This window comes from Gymnoscopelus microlampas (assembly GCF_963454915.1).
Source record: "Gymnoscopelus microlampas genome assembly, chromosome: 24".
Classification (NCBI taxonomy): Eukaryota; Metazoa; Chordata; class Actinopteri; order Myctophiformes; family Myctophidae; genus Gymnoscopelus; species Gymnoscopelus microlampas.
The window spans coordinates 30913333-30932720 of record NC_139961.1 but is presented as its reverse complement, the minus strand read 5'-3'; the positions used below and the strand labels follow the sequence as shown (position 1 = coordinate 30932720).

Below are 19388 nucleotides of genomic sequence, written 5' to 3'. Positions count from 1 at the left end.
GCAGCGACAGAGAACGTACTCCCCACATGCAAACACAAGCAATTGTATTGATTGGAGTGTTCAGCCAAGCCGGAGGCACACAGAGGATTGCCCTACGTATTGCTTTGTGTATTATCTATATAAGGAAGTTTAAAATGCTAAAAATAAGACTATAAGGTGAAGGTGAAACATTGGATCACAATTTGATTGAGGCCATCTGTGGGTAGTCCATGTACAAGGGTCAATGTTTATACTCTCAGAGTTTGTTCATATCTTCTTTGTGTTCGGTCACACAAAGCACATTATACCATTTAGGCCAATATGTGTCACATAGAGGTAACAATTATATAATATAATGCTGCTAGCGAGAACAGATGTGTAGAATTTGTCCCAAAAATATCAAGAAGAACCGAATGAAGTCAAGCATTGTGTCGGGTCCGTTTCATGCCATTATCTTGCAGTGGGGGCTGCGATACACATTACGTGCTTCTCTGCGTTCCTGTCACCTCATACGAGACTTTTGGCTCAACATCTCTTTTTTTCTCCCCTAAGTCTGGTAATAATTCCCCTCTTCATTAATTACTGTAATATTGCTCTGGTTAGGGTGTTAGTGCGGGGGGGGGCACTGTATATAATCCACCGCCTGTTTTTCCAAGTATTCTGAAAATGTGTTTATTAAAAGCAGACTCAACATTGGGGAGGAGAGGGAGGGAGTAAAAGAGTGAGGGAGAGAGAGAGAGGAGGGGGTGGGGGAGAAAGAGCGAGAAAGCGAGAAACAGGAGGACTCATAGAGTGAGAGAGGGAATGTATGGGCGAGAGAGAGGGGGGGCAGAGAGCGATCTTGGTTTATAGTCTGTTAAGATTTACAAGTTTGCCTGTATTCAATGTGATCGGCACGCACTTCACAATCCTGAGTGTTCATTCAACTCTGAGAGTGCAAAAAAACGGACCCATAATTTTACTGTCTTAGCCTCTATTAGCCACAGCAGTGATATGTGTGGTGGCTGGACCGATCTGCATGGGACTGCATGGGGCGGAACACCCCGGAGGTCTGTGGTCAGGTTTAGAGGGCGGGAATGCGCCCAGTAATCATGTGATAATAGATCGATCAATAAATTAGCTAGGACAGCATATGGCTTGGACAGCCAGTGAAGGCAATAGGAGCAGAGTGTTGTTAACATGGGAGTCATTTAATGACTGTCTCTTATTCAGTTTTGAAGCAGCCGTTTCGAGGCTGCTCTGGAAGATTGAAAAACCCACTGAAACTGCATCAGCTTCAGTTTGTTTGAAAGTTAATGTAGCAATTTAGACATAGTGTCAACTTCCATGGTGCCTGTTAACACATGCAACAATTACAAATACAGTACCTAGAACGACACCTAATGAGGTAGAGGACAGAATGAGATGTGCAGACAATATATCTGGTGGTTCTCAACGTGTGGTCCGTGGACCAGCATGGGTCCCCTGCTGAATGATGGATAGTTACAGTAGGAACCCAAATGGACCTTTAAAAGTCTGTAACTTAACCCTGAGGATTTTACAATGTAAGAGAAGAAAATAAGTATAAATATTTCCATGGCCTAGTGAATATCAAACCAGGGGTCCTTGAAATGAAAGAAGGTTGAGAATCACTGCAGTACATGATACAGTATGTGTCACTGCACGTTTAACCAATTAAACCCCATATGGGTAGCCCCTCAGGGCTCTATACTAGTGTCTTTTCTGTTTTCTGTCATTGTGGGGAAAGCTTTCGCTGAAAATAGCAGATCGACATGCTCGCATTGCGAGCTTGTCATTCGGCTATTTTCAGCAAAAGCTGAAAATAGGGTCAGTGTTGCAAGTATCGCATTGTGAGCTTGTCCATCTGCTATTTTCAGCGAAAGCTTTGCCCACAACACCGATGCTGGCGTTTAAGTGGTTTAACCTTTCATGTTGCGTGAAAGGTAGATGTTTCAGTGGGCTGTAATGCTGGACAAAGGGGTGGGACCGACGGGTTGGTCAGGAGGTGGGAGAGATACACGGGTGGCCCCTCACACCTGAGTTATCCTTGGTTGTGCATCTTGTTGCGCACCGTCGCGCTGCAGCGCATTGTATGCTTCTAGATGAGCTATTTCTCTTGCTCATTGCCTGCGGGCAACCAAGTATAAATCAGGCGTCAGGGCGACACACAACCTCGGTTGACTCTCAACGGACTCGTGGACTGAAACCCTGCAGAGTGGAGCGTTGGTGTGCGATGAGGGAGTGTACTGTTCTCGTTTAATCATGCTGACAGTTTCTGGGCTCCGGGAGGAGGTCCCTTTAAGTTAAAAACTGTGTTTTCCGAAAGGAAATAAACACTGTTCGTTTCAACATCATTCCAATTGTCCGTGTCCTTAAGTATATCGACCTTGTGCAGTAATGTGAATTCGTTTTTTCACAACCAATGGCTCGGGATCCAAAAGTGTCCCGTGAGGCATTTTCACGGGGTCAGGGACTCTGGAATACTTAGATACGCGTAGGAACACTAAATGCAATAAGAGTTTCTTTTCATTCATATTATATTAAGTCACACTCTGATACAGTTAATGACAGTGTTACCCTATCCAAGTTCTCCTTAGTGTCTGTGAGAAAGGCCCGTGATTCATTTTTGGATCCCGAGCCTAAACGTGAGTATAGGCTTAAGTTTAGTAACACACATGTCATACAAAGTGATTTGTGATTTTGAAAACATCTGACAAGATTAAAAATAGTGGTAGTCTTTACAACAGAGAGTCAAATGGATTTGTAGCAGCTACGTGGCAGCTTGACAACAGCTTACATGCGCAACTTGACAGAGAGAGAAAAGCTGACTTGATTGAGGAGGTAATATTTCAGCCCCTGGGCAAAACCAGTTAAGAGCCACTAATGTAAATATTTCATCCCCAAACAGTTCTCCCTTGCCCTCGAGAGAGACAGAGAGGGTTGATTTAACCCCGACAGTGTATAAATGAACATGTAACGCTGAGGATTTAACTGTACAGGAGTCTCTTGACGAGCACAGCGACGGAGGCCTGGTTTCCTCCATACTGCATGGCTATGGTATTTTGTTTGTGTTGGACGGGCCTTCTTTTAAAGGCAGCTATTAATTTTTGCATGTGTGCTTTATTGTAATCATGTGCCGCTTTCAGGCCAGATCCCTGTGTCGTTTAAAAACCACACTTTTTGAGACAAACACGACACAACTAAAGAGACGGCACACAACCTTGGTAAAAAACACATTTCGCAACACGTTTGACCACGCACAATGATGTGAATTCTTTTTATATAAAATGCATGATTAAATCTATAAAATCACAATGTAAAACGTGGTGCACAGTGTTTCAAAAAGGATCTTATTACAATAAGAAGTAAGACTTTCAACACAAAAGAGTAAGACCCATACTACCTATACGATATGCATTCTTCAAGGCCAGCGTTTGAAAACGTGACTCATATGTTTATTCATTGATTGACAGTGCAAACTTCATAGAGTAGTATTAGATACCTCACTTAAGACTATACTGATGAAGTCCTAACACTTTTTGTTGACAGGAAACAGACACTTAGGCTATCATAGCAGATCATATCGTATCCACTCTGAATGAACTTCATACTGTATTTCCTTAAAGCGGACCCGGTCTCTTTGTGAGAGACCAGCCGTGGGCACCAGTCAGTCAACTTTATTTACCCAAATAAAGAGTTTTGTGATTCACTCCAGATGCCCGGGGCTGTACTGTTTGTCGGCTTGCGGTCGTCTCCGCCTCGTCATCTGTAAATAAAAAATAATGTGTTCAGCATGGTGCTTAGGGTGGGCAGTGGGGGTAAGGGTCGGGCAGGCAGAGCAATGGGGTGGAGATATAGGGGGGGGGGTTTCGACCAAATAGACCTGTTGATAGAGCAGTTAATCGAACCAGGGGAGGTTTTGTGACGGGGGACCCTGTAATGTTGACAGTGGCTGTGCAGTTGACTGGGAGGTCTGGTGGGCTTTAATGTAGACTAACTGCTCCAGTCTTACTTAACAACAACAATTTAACAATACACAGCTCTAATTCAGTTTACACATTAGACTCATCTCCATCACTGAGGAATGAACATTTGTGTGGTAGCTTCGCTTTTGACTTTTATATTTTAGTCTGTTGCCTGTAAAACATTGAGAACTAATAACGTTGACACGCTAACAGGCATAAGGGGAGAGATGAAAATTATAATGAGCTATGTGTAATGAGCAGATTATCACCCAGCATTCTTTGTTGCCTGAGTAAATCAGCATATCTGCCTGAGCTGTCTTCAGTTGGATAATTACAACACGAAAATGAGATGAGAAAATAGCATTATGAACACTTTAAGTTAATATACTGTCAACAAGGAACTCCCTTGGCAAACAAAATATATATTTCGTAGAGATTTTCATAGAGAGTGTGGGAAGAGATTTGGCCCAGAATAAGGAAGTTGATGCACGTTGAAGGTCGCTGTTTTCCACTCTGTATTTTGGTTCCTTTGCACTCAGATGAAAATCTGAATTTGGTGGCGGAGTTTTGTCCATGTTTGGTGAGGTTGCTCACGGAGCCAGTTCAGCGCACGGTGGCATAGCTGCACTGATTGGTCATCTGCCGTATAACCCCTAGGGCTGATACGGCAGCGCAAGTTAAAGGCTGGGTATATATGCAAATCCCGCTTTAGTATTTTAAACCTCTCTTCTTCCTGATGCTCTTGCATGTCTCTTCCTAGGTCCGCTGGGGGCTCCCCCTGGAGGTTGGAGGGGGATGGAGCAGAGAGGGGAAGGCGGAGGTGGAGGTGGAGGTGGGGCACATAGCCCCAGCCTGCGGGACAGTGTCAGCCCAGAGGAGGTGGGGGAGCGAGGGGAGAGTCCAGATCAAAGTGGCCCCCCTCCGGTCAAGACGAGCCGCCTGGAGGTCAACGGGAGTCCAACAGGGTCACGAGCACGATTCAACGGCACAATGCTGAGGCCACTGGGAGGTGGGGCAACACACAATGTACATAATGTACAAGTGCATTAATTTAACTCTGAAAGTGTAAATAATGGACCCAAATGGGAAAGTATTATACTTTCGGTGTTAGCAGTAAATGAACACTGAGCACCTATGTTCGTGGATTTACTATGTGCAGGGGACACCTACCATGATCACACACAAAAACAGCAGAGAATGAACACAATTTATTTATACCAAATAACAGATATTCTCATCTGGCTTTAAACACAATAATGTGCAAAAATGATGAGAGGAGAGAAAATGAGGCAGAGAGAGAATGGCTGATGATAAAGGGCAGAGAGAGAGAGTGGTAGCAGACTGTGTAGAGGTGGTTTCCAGTGTTAATGAGAGCTCTGTCTTTGAACTGTTAAAAACCACAGCATGGCGATGTGGAGGGGAGAGGGACCACACACACACACACACACACACACACGCACGCGCGTGATAATACCGCCTACAGACTGACACGCATGATCTAAGCGTATACATGCATTCCTAAGTGGCATTAAATAATGACCTTACATTTTGTTAATTAATTTATTTTACTTAATATAAGCGTGTGTGTGTGTGTGTGCGTGTGCGTGTGCGTGTGCGTGTGCGTCTGTCTGTCTGTCTGTCTGTCTGTCTGTCTGTCTGTCTGTCTGTCTGTCTGTGTGTGTGTGTGTGTTTATTAGTTCATTTGTTAGGATCGCCGTTAGCTGTGCTAGTCTTCCTGGGGTCCACATATAAAAACAATACCTACTGTACATTTAAAAAACATACATTTGAAAAACTAAACATGAAGAAAACAACATTAAACGTTATAGTATAAATCATCATTTTAAGAAGAAGACAAACAAAAATACATGAAACAATCTTAAATTTACACTCAACACAAATGGCAAAACCTGACCCTGCTTGACACTCCTAATGTATGATGCGTGTGCAAGCACACACAAATGCACCGGAAAGGAGTCAGACCGCGAAAACACGTATACACTTGCTGCATACCGTATGGAAAAAAACATACACACACACATAAAGAAACACAAAACACACACTTCCACAAACACACGCCCACAGTTCTCTCACACAGTTGACCGCACAATTGTCCCACAAACAACGCGCAAACAATGTACTTGTATATACAGTACAGCAGACACTCGCGCACACACACACACACACACACACACACACACACACACGTGCGTGTGCGCGCACACTCAAACAAGCATCCTGGCCTGCGTGCTCCATCCCTCCCTTCCACACTACTGCTCTCCGGTTGAGTTATTGGCCGATAGCGTGCGCGACGCTGAGAGCTAGGGTTTTGGCTGGGACACGTTTGTCATTGCCTTGTCACTGGGATGATTGATAGCTGTTGAATTACACAGGCCCATGTGGGAGGGAGCAGAGCACCGAACAGTTTGGAAGCTCAGAATAGTGCCGTGTCGGTTCCCCCACAAAATGAAAACGCAGCGATGCCTCGCTGCTGAGGTTTGTTTACGCATGTGCTCCGACGGTGAAATCGAGCGCGGATAGGATATTTTATGGCGTTGAGAGAGCATTTTTTGTTCTCCAGGATTCGTCATGGACTGTGACAAGAAATACAGTTGTGCAACCGTGATACTAAATGACGCATTTACAGAATCTGAAAATGAACTCTGTCTTTTCTCAACCTCTGTATTTATCTGTCACTTCATCCACCTGTCTTTCTCTCTCCCTATCCATCTTTCTCTGCCACTGTATCTCTCTCTCTCTCTCTCTCTCTCTCTCTCTCTCTCTCTCTCTCTCTCTCTCTCTCTCTCTCTCTCTCTCTCTCTCTCTCTCTCTCTCTCTCTCTCTCTCTCTCTCTCTCTCTCTCTCTCTCTCTCTCTCAGGTCTGATGATTCCAGTCTACTGTGTTGTGGAGCAGGCAGACATGACCTGCGACGGGGAGGGGCGAGGTGACAGGCACGCCGAGTTCGTATTGGTCCGCAAGGACATCCTCTTTACACAGCTGGTGGAGACAGCTCTGGTAGCCCTGGGCTACTCGCACAACTCAGCAGTGCAAGCACGAGGTGAGACTGGCATATGAAAAGTGTGTGCGTGTGATGATGGACGATTGTTTATTCGAGTGTCTCCGAAGTGTTTTACAATGCATTTGTTACACTCACACCAGTGGCGGAGGCAGTGTTCAGTGCGTGGCTCAAGGATGCTTTGAAATGATGCCAGGAGAACCTTTGATTGCCACATCCACTCTACCTCCTGTTGGGAGCTGGGAGCTGTTAGGGGTTAAGTGTCTTGTTCAGGGAGGCGAACCGGTGACCTTCTGATCACCACACAGCCTCTCTCTCTCAACCCACTCAGCTATGGCTGCCCAAGCAGTAGATGACTGGTTTGCCATGCCAGAGACTCGGGCTCGAACCCATGTTGTTACATCGGGTTCTCATTCAGGGAGCTGGTTGTCCCGGTGGAGCGCAGGTCAAGGGCTGGTCAATGTACCAGTTTAGCCCAGCCTGGATCCCAGAAGCTTATCTTGCATGGCCAACGGGGCATTCCCCTTTGGCTTAGCAGTAGATGCTTGGTTTACCACACGGGAGACCCTAGTTTTAATCCAGATCGCTGCATTTACAACACTAAAACCAGTAAGCATGCCATTTTGACCTTTTTTTTGGGGGGGGGGGGGGGGGGGGGGCATTTTAACCCTACACTAAAGCCTGAGTTGTACTTAGTCGCACGCTGGAGTCATGCACCGAAGCATCTGCTATTTTCAGTCCGCGACACCAGCGCGCATCTAAGTTATACATCAGCATAACTCCAACCCTAGCCCATAACCCAAACCCCTAAATGCCAAATCCCAATCCTAAACCCGACCTGAATTATTTTCCTAATTGTATAGCCACAAGGTCCACACACACCGGGAGCGATTATTTTGTGCGATTAATTTGCATTAATTTAAACTGCTGATTGTGTTATGAGTACATGCACTCTGAGCGTGATTATAATAGAGCGATGAAGCAATGACAATTTTTTTTGAAACAAGGTTGATTTGTCAGCGCGAATAAAACCATCAAACTATATGAACGAGGCATCTCCAAAATAAAGGTCTGATGTGAAATAATCGCAACGCATTTTCCTATCGTTTATTCTCTTCGCTCCTGATGTGTATTGACCTTAACTCGAAAAATATGTTTAAACCATGAAACAACCATTTCTCTTGTGAGGGTTAGGGAAATTGTCCTCTTAATGTCTATTTATAAAATTCTACTATACTTGTGGCGTGGGACATTTGGCCCTCTCAAGTATAGTAATACAAACACACACACACACACACACAAAGGAAGGCAGCCTCACATTCCACCGCTGTCCCGTAAACACAGGGCTCTCCGACCAACGAACCAAGTGGACCAACGCCCTCAGACCCCCCGTCCCGCCTCTCTCCCAGATGGACATGTTTTTTGTCCAGTGAAATGAGCTTTTCTTCCCAAATGAATAATTTCTGGATGGAGTCATGCATTTTTCCCCCCTCAGTGTGGTCACAACCAAAATTATACACAGTGACTTCTATTTTTCTCCTCCAGATTCAATTGTGTCTTTCATAACTTTGGCCAGGGCGGTATTTTTAAGCTCCTTCCTTGGCACGGGACCTTTTTCTTTAATTAACTTAGACACTATAGCTGATTAAAAAGAGCCTATCGCTTATTTAGGGCCTGTGTTTGGGGCCCGGGGTTTTATGTGGACTAGGGTGAATTCTTGGGCAGCAGGAATCTTACCGAATTAAGCCCAAGTCTGTATTTTGTAGTGCGTTCATTTGATATTTGATTTCAGTTGGCAGTGTCCTCGCTCAGGAATAATTCCTAATTTAAAGGCTTGCAAAAAGCTTAATTGGATCCCAAAATGAACCTTCCCAAAACGTATTTTTGGAACCGCACCACATGCAGGACAGTTAAACTTGATATATTTTTGGCACATCAAGACATGCAACGGACAAGGCAAGTTAAACACTTTAGCCTCCTGCATTCCCTGCTTTGTGAATAGACAGGTCTGTACAGAGACTGTGCACGCAACATTAAGATTTTGTATTTCTATATTTGTATATTAGATTTAGGCTTCTGTACTGTATTTCCTACATTGTTGGCCCCAACTACGTGGATTCTAACCTCGGTCTCCCGCATGAAAAAGCAAGCATCTACCGTTTATCAAAAGGTTTCTATATTTCCTACATGGTTGGCCCCAATGTAACCACCTGGATTCGAACCCCAATATCCCGCGTGAAAAACCAAACAGCAACCACTCATGCAAAAGGGAACAAGTGCAAACATACAGTCCTTGGCCAATTCTGATGCTGAAATAAGTTACTGACCGGAAGGGCTACCTGTCATTAGGTACATTAAGTATCATCAATCATCAAGTAATCAATAATTGATATGTTGAAATGAATCAAAATAGTTCCGCTGACTAGAAACACGCTTACTGTTTTAGTTGTTTGATTGGATTTAGTTTGATTTATTTGTAGACAAAGGAATTAAAATGTCTATCCACTTATCCGTAATGTAATTCTTTTTTTATAATGCAGGCATCTGCTGGACACATGTTATCTGTCTGTTGCGATGAAAAATACAATATGAAAACAATGACCTTATAGCATTCTTGCAGTGTGTCAACATCAAAACCATGCTGCCATTCTGTGGCGTGTTTTGGCTTCATTTCCCTGCCTCCGTTCTGATTTGAAAATTTCTTCTTTGATTAGCTCAAAGAGGCTGGGCTTTGTTCTGTCGCCCCCATCACCCGCATTCTCATGTGATAGAGGCACATACGCACACGTACACATGTGCACGGGCATGCACAGTACATGCAGCGATGCACGTATATAAATACATACATGCGAATTGTAGACGCACACGTAGATAGGACAGAAAATCATAAACACACAGACACACACTCCAGGCTGGCAGGCCAGGTCTGTGTCTGATTTAGCAGATTTTAATGCGATTAGGACTGTTTAGATTTGCAGTTCCAGCCAACAATCTTGTGGAGGGCCAGGGGAATGCAGCGCCTCAGAGCACACAGCCTGCAATGATGCTCCGAGAGGAGGAAGGGAAGGAAGGGCATGAGAGGGGACAGAGCTTCAGGGCACACATTTTTAGCATTTATCTTAGTGTATGTTACAAAAAGTGGCCAAAAATGTTTTTAGAAAACAATGAAACGAGAGAAAGAGCGACAGACATAATATTGTACGTATGTATGTTTTCTTACAATAGCGCTTGTGTGTACAGAGTATTTATGTCCTTTGCTAACTTTCTCTGTATGTGGACATGAAACAATGAGTAGAAATCTGTGTGGTCCAATATCTCTAACCACTTCAGCCCTATATTTCGCTGTACGTCAAATAACGAAAATAGCTGATCCACAAGTTCACAATAAGTCACGATGTGACACGCTGTGAGCTTGTAGATTTGTTATATCCGCTAATGTTGAACGTTTTTTGCCTCTAATGATATGCCCAAAATAGGTTGAAAGTGGTTAAGGTGAGTCATTGGAAGCCCATTAGTGACTGAACACAATGTAAATGTGTGTGGTACAGGCTTCATTAAGGTACGTGGGTTGTTGGTAGCCCATTAATGAAGTGGATGTGAACTTCCCTCCATCCAATACATAACGTGTATATCAGTGGTTCTCAACCTTTTCAGGCAGTGACCCCCAAAATAACCATATTTGAATTGAACTGGGGACCCCCCCACCCTGACGAGCACTTTGAATTGTAGCATTCAATTTAGTTTGACTCGGTCCCACAGAAAAATATTGTGAAAATAGTTTTCCTCTATCCTATCCACCTGTGTCCGCGTGAATTTACTGGGGCAAAGGCCTGATGGGGGACATATCCTGCGGAGGCACAGGAAGTAGGAAGTAGCATTTACATTTGCCAGCAGAACATAGCTGGTCACAGATCGCATATAACTATGCAATCTGTGACCAACTATGTTGGCCAATTTGGCCAAAGTTTGACCAGTTTTTATGGTATAGTTTGTTGATTACTTTTGATGCAGTAATGGTCTTTTTCTTTTCTTTCTTTGAGGTATTAAAACGGTCCTTAAATTGTCACTTCACTGTTATGAATCAGGTAAATGTGTGTGTTCCAGGCATCATTAAGGTGGGTCGTTGGAAACCCATGCCCATCCACTACCTGACAGACGCACCAGAGGCCACAGTGGCTGATATGCTGCTGGACGTCTATCACATGGTCACCCTGCGCATCCTACTGCACAGGTACCTGTGTGTGTGTGTGTGTGTGTGTGTGTGTGTGTGTGTGTGTGTGTGTGTGTGTGTGTGTGTGTGTGTGTGTGTGTGTGTGTGTGTGTGTGTGCGTGCGTGCGTGCGTGCGTGCGTGCGTGCGTGCGTGCGTGCGTGCGTTAGGGCATTAACAGAATAATCGAATATTCGAATATTCGACTATCAAACCGACTATTCGACTATCAAACCACTATTCGATTATTCGATAGAAAAAAAAAAATAAAAAAAAAAGTTTTTTTTTATTTATTTTTTAGATTTTTTTTTTTTTAGTGGCTTTTCTTCAGCAGACACGCAGCTGTGAGCTCTGGTGTGACGTCAACTCGCATTCCTTGAGTCCAGTCATCAATGTCATTGAAAAAAAAAAAAAAAAAAAAACTTTTTATTTTTTTTATTTTTTATTTTTTTATTATTTTATTTTTTATAATCAAATCGATTAATCGAATATTCGAATACTTATAGGTCGAATAATTCGAATACTAAAAATCACTATTCGTGAATGCCCTAGCGTGCGTGCGTGCGTGCGTGAGAGTAAAGGTCCTTACACACCGGCGAAAATAGCGAATATACGCAAAATTCGGACTCGTTCCGAATAATTAAAAGACGCTTTTTCGCTTCGCTTTTCCGCTTTTTCGCTCCATGTACGGAGCCATTGACTTTATAAGGTTTTAAAAAAAAACGCATTATTCGCACGAAAAAATCGCCCTGGTGTGTAACAACCTTAAGGGTCAATTTTGTTTTTCTCTTCTGCTCTCATTCTACCTCTTTCCTCTCTCTTATGCAATGCTAAAAATGATGGAGTGAGCACGAAAAAAATAAGATAACTTCACTTCACCCACTTCTTTATACCTGTAAACCTGTGATGTGACAATGAAGATGATTCTGATTTTGATTAGATTTTTTAAAAATATTTTAGGATTAGGAGCAGGTTGCAACATTGCAGGCTGTGTGTGTGTGTGTGTGTGTGTGTGTGTGTGTGTGTGTGTGTGTGTGTGTGTGTGTGTGTGTGTGTGTGTGTGTGTGTGTGTGTGCGTGTGTGTGTGTGTGAGATAGTGTGTCTACTTGTGTCACCATAGCAATAACTTTATTGCCTATAATCCAATTGCCCTTATTATCGTTTCTGTGATATAACGGTACAATTAGATCATTTAGATCATAAATCATTAAACTGGAAACGGTTACTGTAAGTTATAAACCAATCAGGAAGTTATGTCATCATTCTGTGATGTTACACATCACACAATTCATAAATTGTGATGTGCGTGTGTGCGTGTCCTCTAGTCTGTTAAGACTGATTTATATTTAGTTTTGTGCCGATGCCACGCTCCGAAAATCGCCGATCTACAAGCTCACAAGCCTGCATTTCGGCTATTTTCGGTAAGCGACACCCTCCTTAACCTTATTTAACAGCCAAACCTCTGTATCTCAATAGGCATTGATCTTACCATTTGCACTGTACACCTTAAAGGAGTAGTTCACTCATTGTTTTTATTTTTGTCACATTCCTAAGCCAATAATTTGATGACCGGGTCATCGGTCAGTAGGAGACTCAAAGAGTCATAACCACTTGAACCACAGCATTCATATTCTGGAGCAACTTTCGCCAAAAATAGCAAACAATGCTCACAATGCTTCGCAGATTTGGCGTAGATGGAAGCAAGCCATGTGGTTAACAGTGCATTTAAATGTGTCCAGTTTTGCCAGACTGGAGGACTTGCCATCGGAGCAGTGGAACCACGCCACAGTGAGGAACGCCCTCAAAGAGCTGCTGAGGGAGATGAACCACAACACGCTGGCCAAGGAGTGTCCCCTCTCACAGGTACTGTATACCACTGTGAGGCCGCCGTCACTGTTTCTGGTTATTTCATTCTTTCTGTGACCCCTTTCGTTTCTTTGTGTTCCTCCGCAAATTGATGTTCACACCGTACTGAAATGAATGGAATCCAGTGGCATCCTCGAAAATCAAACAAACAGGCTTATGATTTGGATGGCCAGCAGTAACCTCTTAGCAGCAGTAACTAGTGGAGTATGCATTGGGCTTAAGCATGACAGAGCAACGGTATGGACCTTAACCACGTTATCCCTGACATACCTATTTTGAGAAAATAAAAAAATCGAACAAAATATTCCCAAAATTACGAAAAGATATACAAGCTCACAACATGCAACCCAACATCTTGTAGATCGGCTATTTTCACTATTTGTCAACTCGTATGACAAAGTAGCCTATAGGGCTTAAAGCGTAAGTGATGTTTTTGTATAAATATATTTTTGTAAAAAAGTTGAAGCTCTATATTCCAATATTAATCATTGCTATCGAGTGTTTGTTCAGTGACGGGACTCCCCGTCTCTCCAGCTCTTTAGTAAACAGAAAGTTTCAGTTTGGAATAACAATTTTATCCAATCAGAAGAGAGAAGACCACAAAGATCATTTATCAGCTTCAATTTTATCCAGTTCCAATTTTGTCTTCTAATTTCTTTTGTCTCCCTTCCAATTTCACTTGTTTATCCCGTATCCCATATGAGGCCTCTCTCCTGATTGGTATCCCGACCTCAAAATGGATTTCCTGTTTACTAAAGAGCTGGAGAGACCCCTGTTATTGAACAAACACACTATAGTAATAATTACTTAATTAATAAATGAATCGGAGATATTTAACTCTTATATTAAGACATAAATATCACTTACACCACCTTTAAGTGAGAAGAAGTAAGAATAAACTTTGTTGGGTTTGTCAGGGTGCCTCTGATTGATTGATTGATTGATTGATTGATTTTGATGACATCACATAAATAAGAGCACATTAGAATTCCATACAATACAGTCAAGTAACATCACCGACGATAAAAACAATAAAGCTCAGGGGCTTATTTCAATTGTGGTCCTCTTAATTTCCTATCATTTCAATATCTTGGGTTTTATCCAGCTCAGGACTTGTGCTGCATGTCACTACTTCACCATCTCTCCACAATTTACTTTCCAATGAAGTAAACGTACCCCTCTACTTAAGCCCTACAAAAAAAGACCATGGCTGTTTTGAGACTTGATAACCTTGCCTGAAAAAAAATAATTTGCAGCCAGAGAGAACGTTGGCAAATGTAACAGTTCCAGTGACATAGTTGCTTCTTCAAGAACTAAATGTTCTTTTACCTCTGGGAATCATTCACATGCACACACACTGTGTGTACTGCACCACATGTGGCTGACATCGTTTCAGTACGCGCACACATACGTGCAAACACAAGCACACACCCACATACATGTGTGCCGCACACCCCCACACACACACACACACACGCGCGCGCACACATACGCACACGCGCACACATACGCACACGCGCACACACATGCACGCGCGCGCGCACGCACGCACGCACGCACGCACGCCATTACATGGGAAACTGAAATTATTGAGTCACACTTCAAACACACACCCACACACACACACCCACACTGTCTGACGCAGACACCCATGCAGTAGATGTACACACCGATAAACGCACACAATCACAGATATTGCTGACGAGAACGGGACCCACAGCAAGCAAACACACAAACAAACACACACACACACACACACACACACACACACACACACACACACACACACACACACACACACACGCGTGCGCACACACACACACAAACACACGCGCCTCAATTATCATATTTATACACACCCTGCAGTCATTACTTCAGTGTATCATTTAGACCTCTGATTTATATACAGTACTTAGTCATGATCTAATTAGTAATTAAGGGAAGTGTGTGGGTGGTGTGTGTGCAGCCTGACTCATCTTGAAATTCATCCTCACATTTTCCCATGTACTGGTTTGACTGGTCTCTTATATGGGCGGCACAAATCTTTTCTTTTTCATTGTGGCTTTGCAAGTTTCTCTTTTATGATCCTCCGTCTGTCTAGCTATCCATCTTTATTTATTTAAATTTATACTGTAGGTACTAAATTATCTAGGTGAGAACTTTATGATGAATTACAACTTTGAAAGTACTATATTAGCTGCAAAGCATGTTATATCCATGTCAGCAGTCCTACAGTACTGAGTGCCATATGGAATTGTGTGCCAGTGCCAGTTACCAACTTTTAACAGAGGTAAAGTTTGCAGAACATTTTGATTTGATTATAATGATTGCTACCTATTAAATATTGCCTAATATTCTAACTGCAAGCTCTGTGGCCTGCCCTTGTGGTTCGAGTGTCCACCCTGAGATTGGGAGGTTGGGGTTCAATTCCCAGCCGAGTCATCAAAGACTATAAAAATGGAACCCGATGCCTCCCTGCTTGGCACTCAGTATCAGGATTGGGCGTAAGTCCCTGTGACGTACAGTACTAGCGTCATGACCTAGGGCCACATGGCTCAGGAATGGCTGGTTCCCACATACTCACTATTGCCTAATATCTTTCTAAAACAAAATGTTGGTAGCTGGTACGCGAAGAAGATTCACAATACGCAATTCACAAAACATATGCTTTGCATTCACAGCTGCCATGTGCTGTACCTGTTTCTTTCTCTGACAGAGTATGATCGCAGCGATAGTGAACAGTTCCTACTACGCCAATGTCTCCACCTCTAAATGCCAGGAGTTTGGCCGTTGGTACAAGAGGTTCAAGCGCATCAAAGGTAAGCCATGTCCCCAAATCTGACTACACCCTCCAAAATTATAACATTAAATAAACATGCTGTTCAAAAGAAACGGAGCCTATGCAGTCAGGAGGACCTCCAGGCTCTGGAACTATGTCAAATCTGTCAAATCTTTTAAAGCTTCTCAAATAACCACTTAATTCCTATAGCAGTTAAGTACTAGTCTGTAGCTGTTGATTTTACAAGGCTCACATAAATATAGTGGATTGTTATTGATGCTTTACACTGGGATACAGAAAAAGAATATAAAATCCAACACATCCTGGGAAGACAGGGCTGGGAAGTAACTGATTGCCTGTAACATATTTATGTAATTAAATTACAAAATAAATGTAACTGTAATCAATTACAATTTACAAAGAAAAATATGGTAATTAAATTAAAGTTTCTTAACAACATGGTGATGAAAAACGTCTCAGTGTTTTCTCAGCATGAAGAGGAACTGACATACTTCCATGTAATAGTGATGACTGCTCACATCTTTCACCAGTGTAAACCATTAAAAAATAAACATTTGAATAAAGTAAACTGTGGGTTTGGGGAAATGAACAAAAATGACCAGTTTCTTACTGTTAAATAATATGTGGTGTAGCGGCCATGCTATGATCTAAAAATATTGGAAAGCTTTGTGTGAACAGCCTTTAGCACTGTTCAGACAGATTTGGTTTGACTCATTGGCCGTGGAGTTTGCATTAACTTCTTCTGGGCCAAGATCCTCTCTGAAGTCGCAAGCATGTTTTGAAAGCTAAAAGCCAAATTTATACTTATGATAGTATCAGAACTACAAGCTCAGAGCAGACAAAAAGAAAAATACAGTGAATGTATCAGCATATATTTTATTTAACAAATTATTTATTTTTATTTCAATACTGATATCAATATCATAAAACTGCCCAGGGTTAACAGATCTAGTTAGTTACTGATCTTCATCTTAATATTCACTCTAAGCTTTCGTTGAGCTACATGCATTTTGTGTTCCTGCGTATTGTTTATATAAGAATATTTGAGGCACATTGTTGTGTTGCCCAAGAACTTGCTTATTCAATAAACCTCAAGCTCTACTTCAGTCAGCTCATATATCAAAGTACTGAGGCTTTTACCAACAAAGGAATCACAGAGTAACATTCCATGAACCTTGAGCACTGGAAGGCTTCATTTAGGCTTTGTGTCGCACAACCCTGTTGCCCCCCAAAAGTATGCATTTTGAAGTGAAAAAAGTGTCGACGCAACGTCATTTTTGTCGAGCGACAGGATCATGAGATGAAGTATGAAATTAGCCTCAAAGATTATCTACAATGTTAGTCAACAGATTTTTCCTTTGCCTCGCTGAGATGACACCACTAAACAATCATACCCCTAACGGAAAGCAGCCTCTCTCTCCAAACCCCAAAGTTTAGAGAGGGAGGATGTGTTTCTCAAAGATACACACACACACACACACACACACACACACACACACATACACACACGCACGCACGCACACACGCACGCGCATACACACACATGCACACGCGCACACGCACACACACACTCACAGGCATGCCGTGCTCTGCCCTCAAGCCCAAGGTAAACCCTCATCTTCAGTGCCAAACCTCACTCTAACCTTTATGCTCCAAATAGCCCAAAACTCCAGACTCATAACCCAAACAGTAAAAACCATAAGCAGAAGGAGAGCCACGCTGTCCACACTGGAGGTTGAATAAGAGAGAAAGGTATGAGGGCAGTAGGAGAGAGTCTAAAAGAATACAATAGAGGAGGGGAGGGAAGGCTAACATTAATATTATCTTACACCTGGTGCACAGCGCCAACAATGTCTCTAATGCCAAGCTTTTATTTATCCTTATTCTTATTCATTCTTATTGAGAATATAAATAATAATTTAACAGCTGAAAAGGGGCATCTTTCAGCACCAGGAGGAGACTGGCGAAGAGAGAGAGAGAGAGAGTTCTGGACATGCTCAGCTCACCACTACCTTCCCCCCATGTCTGCTTCACCTCAGCTATGATGATGGTCGCACGCTTTCACTTTGCGCACAAGCAGATCCGTTTCCTCAGCAGACAAATGTTCGCTTCTCCTCCAACTTGCCAAATCCATCATTTAAATAGCAATGTGCAAGGTGCACGCGCACCTGGCTCTTAAAGAGAATGGGAGACGACACTGTGATTGCTTTAATTCTTGTTTCACCCAAAACACACCCATGATTAATTAAGAGACTAAATACAACCCCTTTGCTTCTTAATTTGCGACCAGATTATATGCCGTTTAAGTAGCAAAAGTGGAGTTGGACACGCCCTCAAGGAATGTGCTATGCAATTTAGACCATGCAGAGTTTAATTAGGGCCCTAGATGTGTGGTTGGACAGACAGACAGACAGACAGACAGACTGAATAACTGATGTCCTCTTTGATGCCCTCTGTTCCAGGTGAATACCTTGAGAAGTTGTGGTCTGGACGAGATAAACCTGATATCAAAGGTATCATATCACCTGTGACAAAACTAATGTTGCCTGTTATTTTTATCTACTGCAACCCATTGTGACCTGTGTGTGTGTGTGTGTGTGTGTGTGTGTGTGTGTGTGTGTGTGTGTGTGTGTGTGTGTGTGTGTGTGTGTGTGTGTGTGTGTGTGTGTGTGTGTGTGTGTGCTCGTGCGTGTCTACATCCCTGCAGTGGAAAGAGACATGAGTGCAGACCTGAACGCTCTCGCCCAGAGGGCCCCATCTCTGTTGCCCTCCCCCAACCACCTAGGGCCCCTGGGTAGCCCGGGGCCCCATCCACCGCCCCTCAACTCCAGCCTCGGGGACCCCCAGACCCCGACCCAGCCGCACACCGTCCCCCACCCTCACAGGCAGCACCACTCCAGCCCCCCGCTGCGCGCCCAGGCTCCTCCCTCCTCCATGCCACCAATGCTGGGCCACGGAGCGCTGCTGTCCCCACAGCTGGTCCGCCAGCAGCTGGCCATGGCTCACCTCATCAACCAGCAGTTAGCCGTTAGCCGTCTGATAGCCCACCAGCAGCAGCAGCAGCACCCCCCGCAGGTAGGGCTGTCTCCATCATACCATTTTAGTTGACGATTAATTGTCATACAAATAATTGCGATTAAACGATTGGATTGTGTTTTTGGCATTGAACAATACAAATGACATTTCTGTTTGGGTTTTTGGCTTTGTAAGCAAAAATAATTTGCACAATTGCTAATTATGACAAGAAACTACAGACAATGACCGATAATCAAAATACTGTACTGTGGTACACTGAATCATTTTATACTTTAATTTATTTGAGAAATCTACAAGCTTGCAACGTGTTGCATCACAACGTGTTGCGAGCTTGCAAAAATGTATACAGATGAATGGAAACGATTCTGACGATTCAGCTGTAAAAATAACTGTGAACTAGAAAAAGTGCTCCTCGGAGCACAGGTCTCCGCCAGGTCATGTAGGTTATTGTGGCCTCCTGGTGGCGCTATAATAGGCCAATGTGAAAAGGGTGGCATTTCTTCTTAGGCCTTTCAAT

At 43.2% G+C, this 19388-nt stretch overlaps 1 protein-coding gene across 1 annotated transcript in view; it reads left to right on the top strand.

Annotated features, from left to right (window-relative positions):
• Positions 1–19388, top strand: part of LOC311040445 (DNA-binding protein SATB2-like) — a 42999-nt gene that overhangs the window by 5944 nt on the left and 17667 nt on the right. Inside the window, exons 2-8 of the mRNA XM_084050740.1 lie at positions 4705–4953; positions 6824–7003; positions 11066–11192; positions 12909–13032; positions 15752–15854; positions 18298–18348; positions 18543–18910. Coding sequence (XP_083906866.1) covers positions 4740–4953; positions 6824–7003; positions 11066–11192; positions 12909–13032; positions 15752–15854; positions 18298–18348; positions 18543–18910 — 1167 coding nt within the window. The 5' untranslated portion in view covers positions 4705–4739. The remainder of the gene's footprint in view (positions 1–4704; positions 4954–6823; positions 7004–11065; positions 11193–12908; positions 13033–15751; positions 15855–18297; positions 18349–18542; positions 18911–19388) is intronic.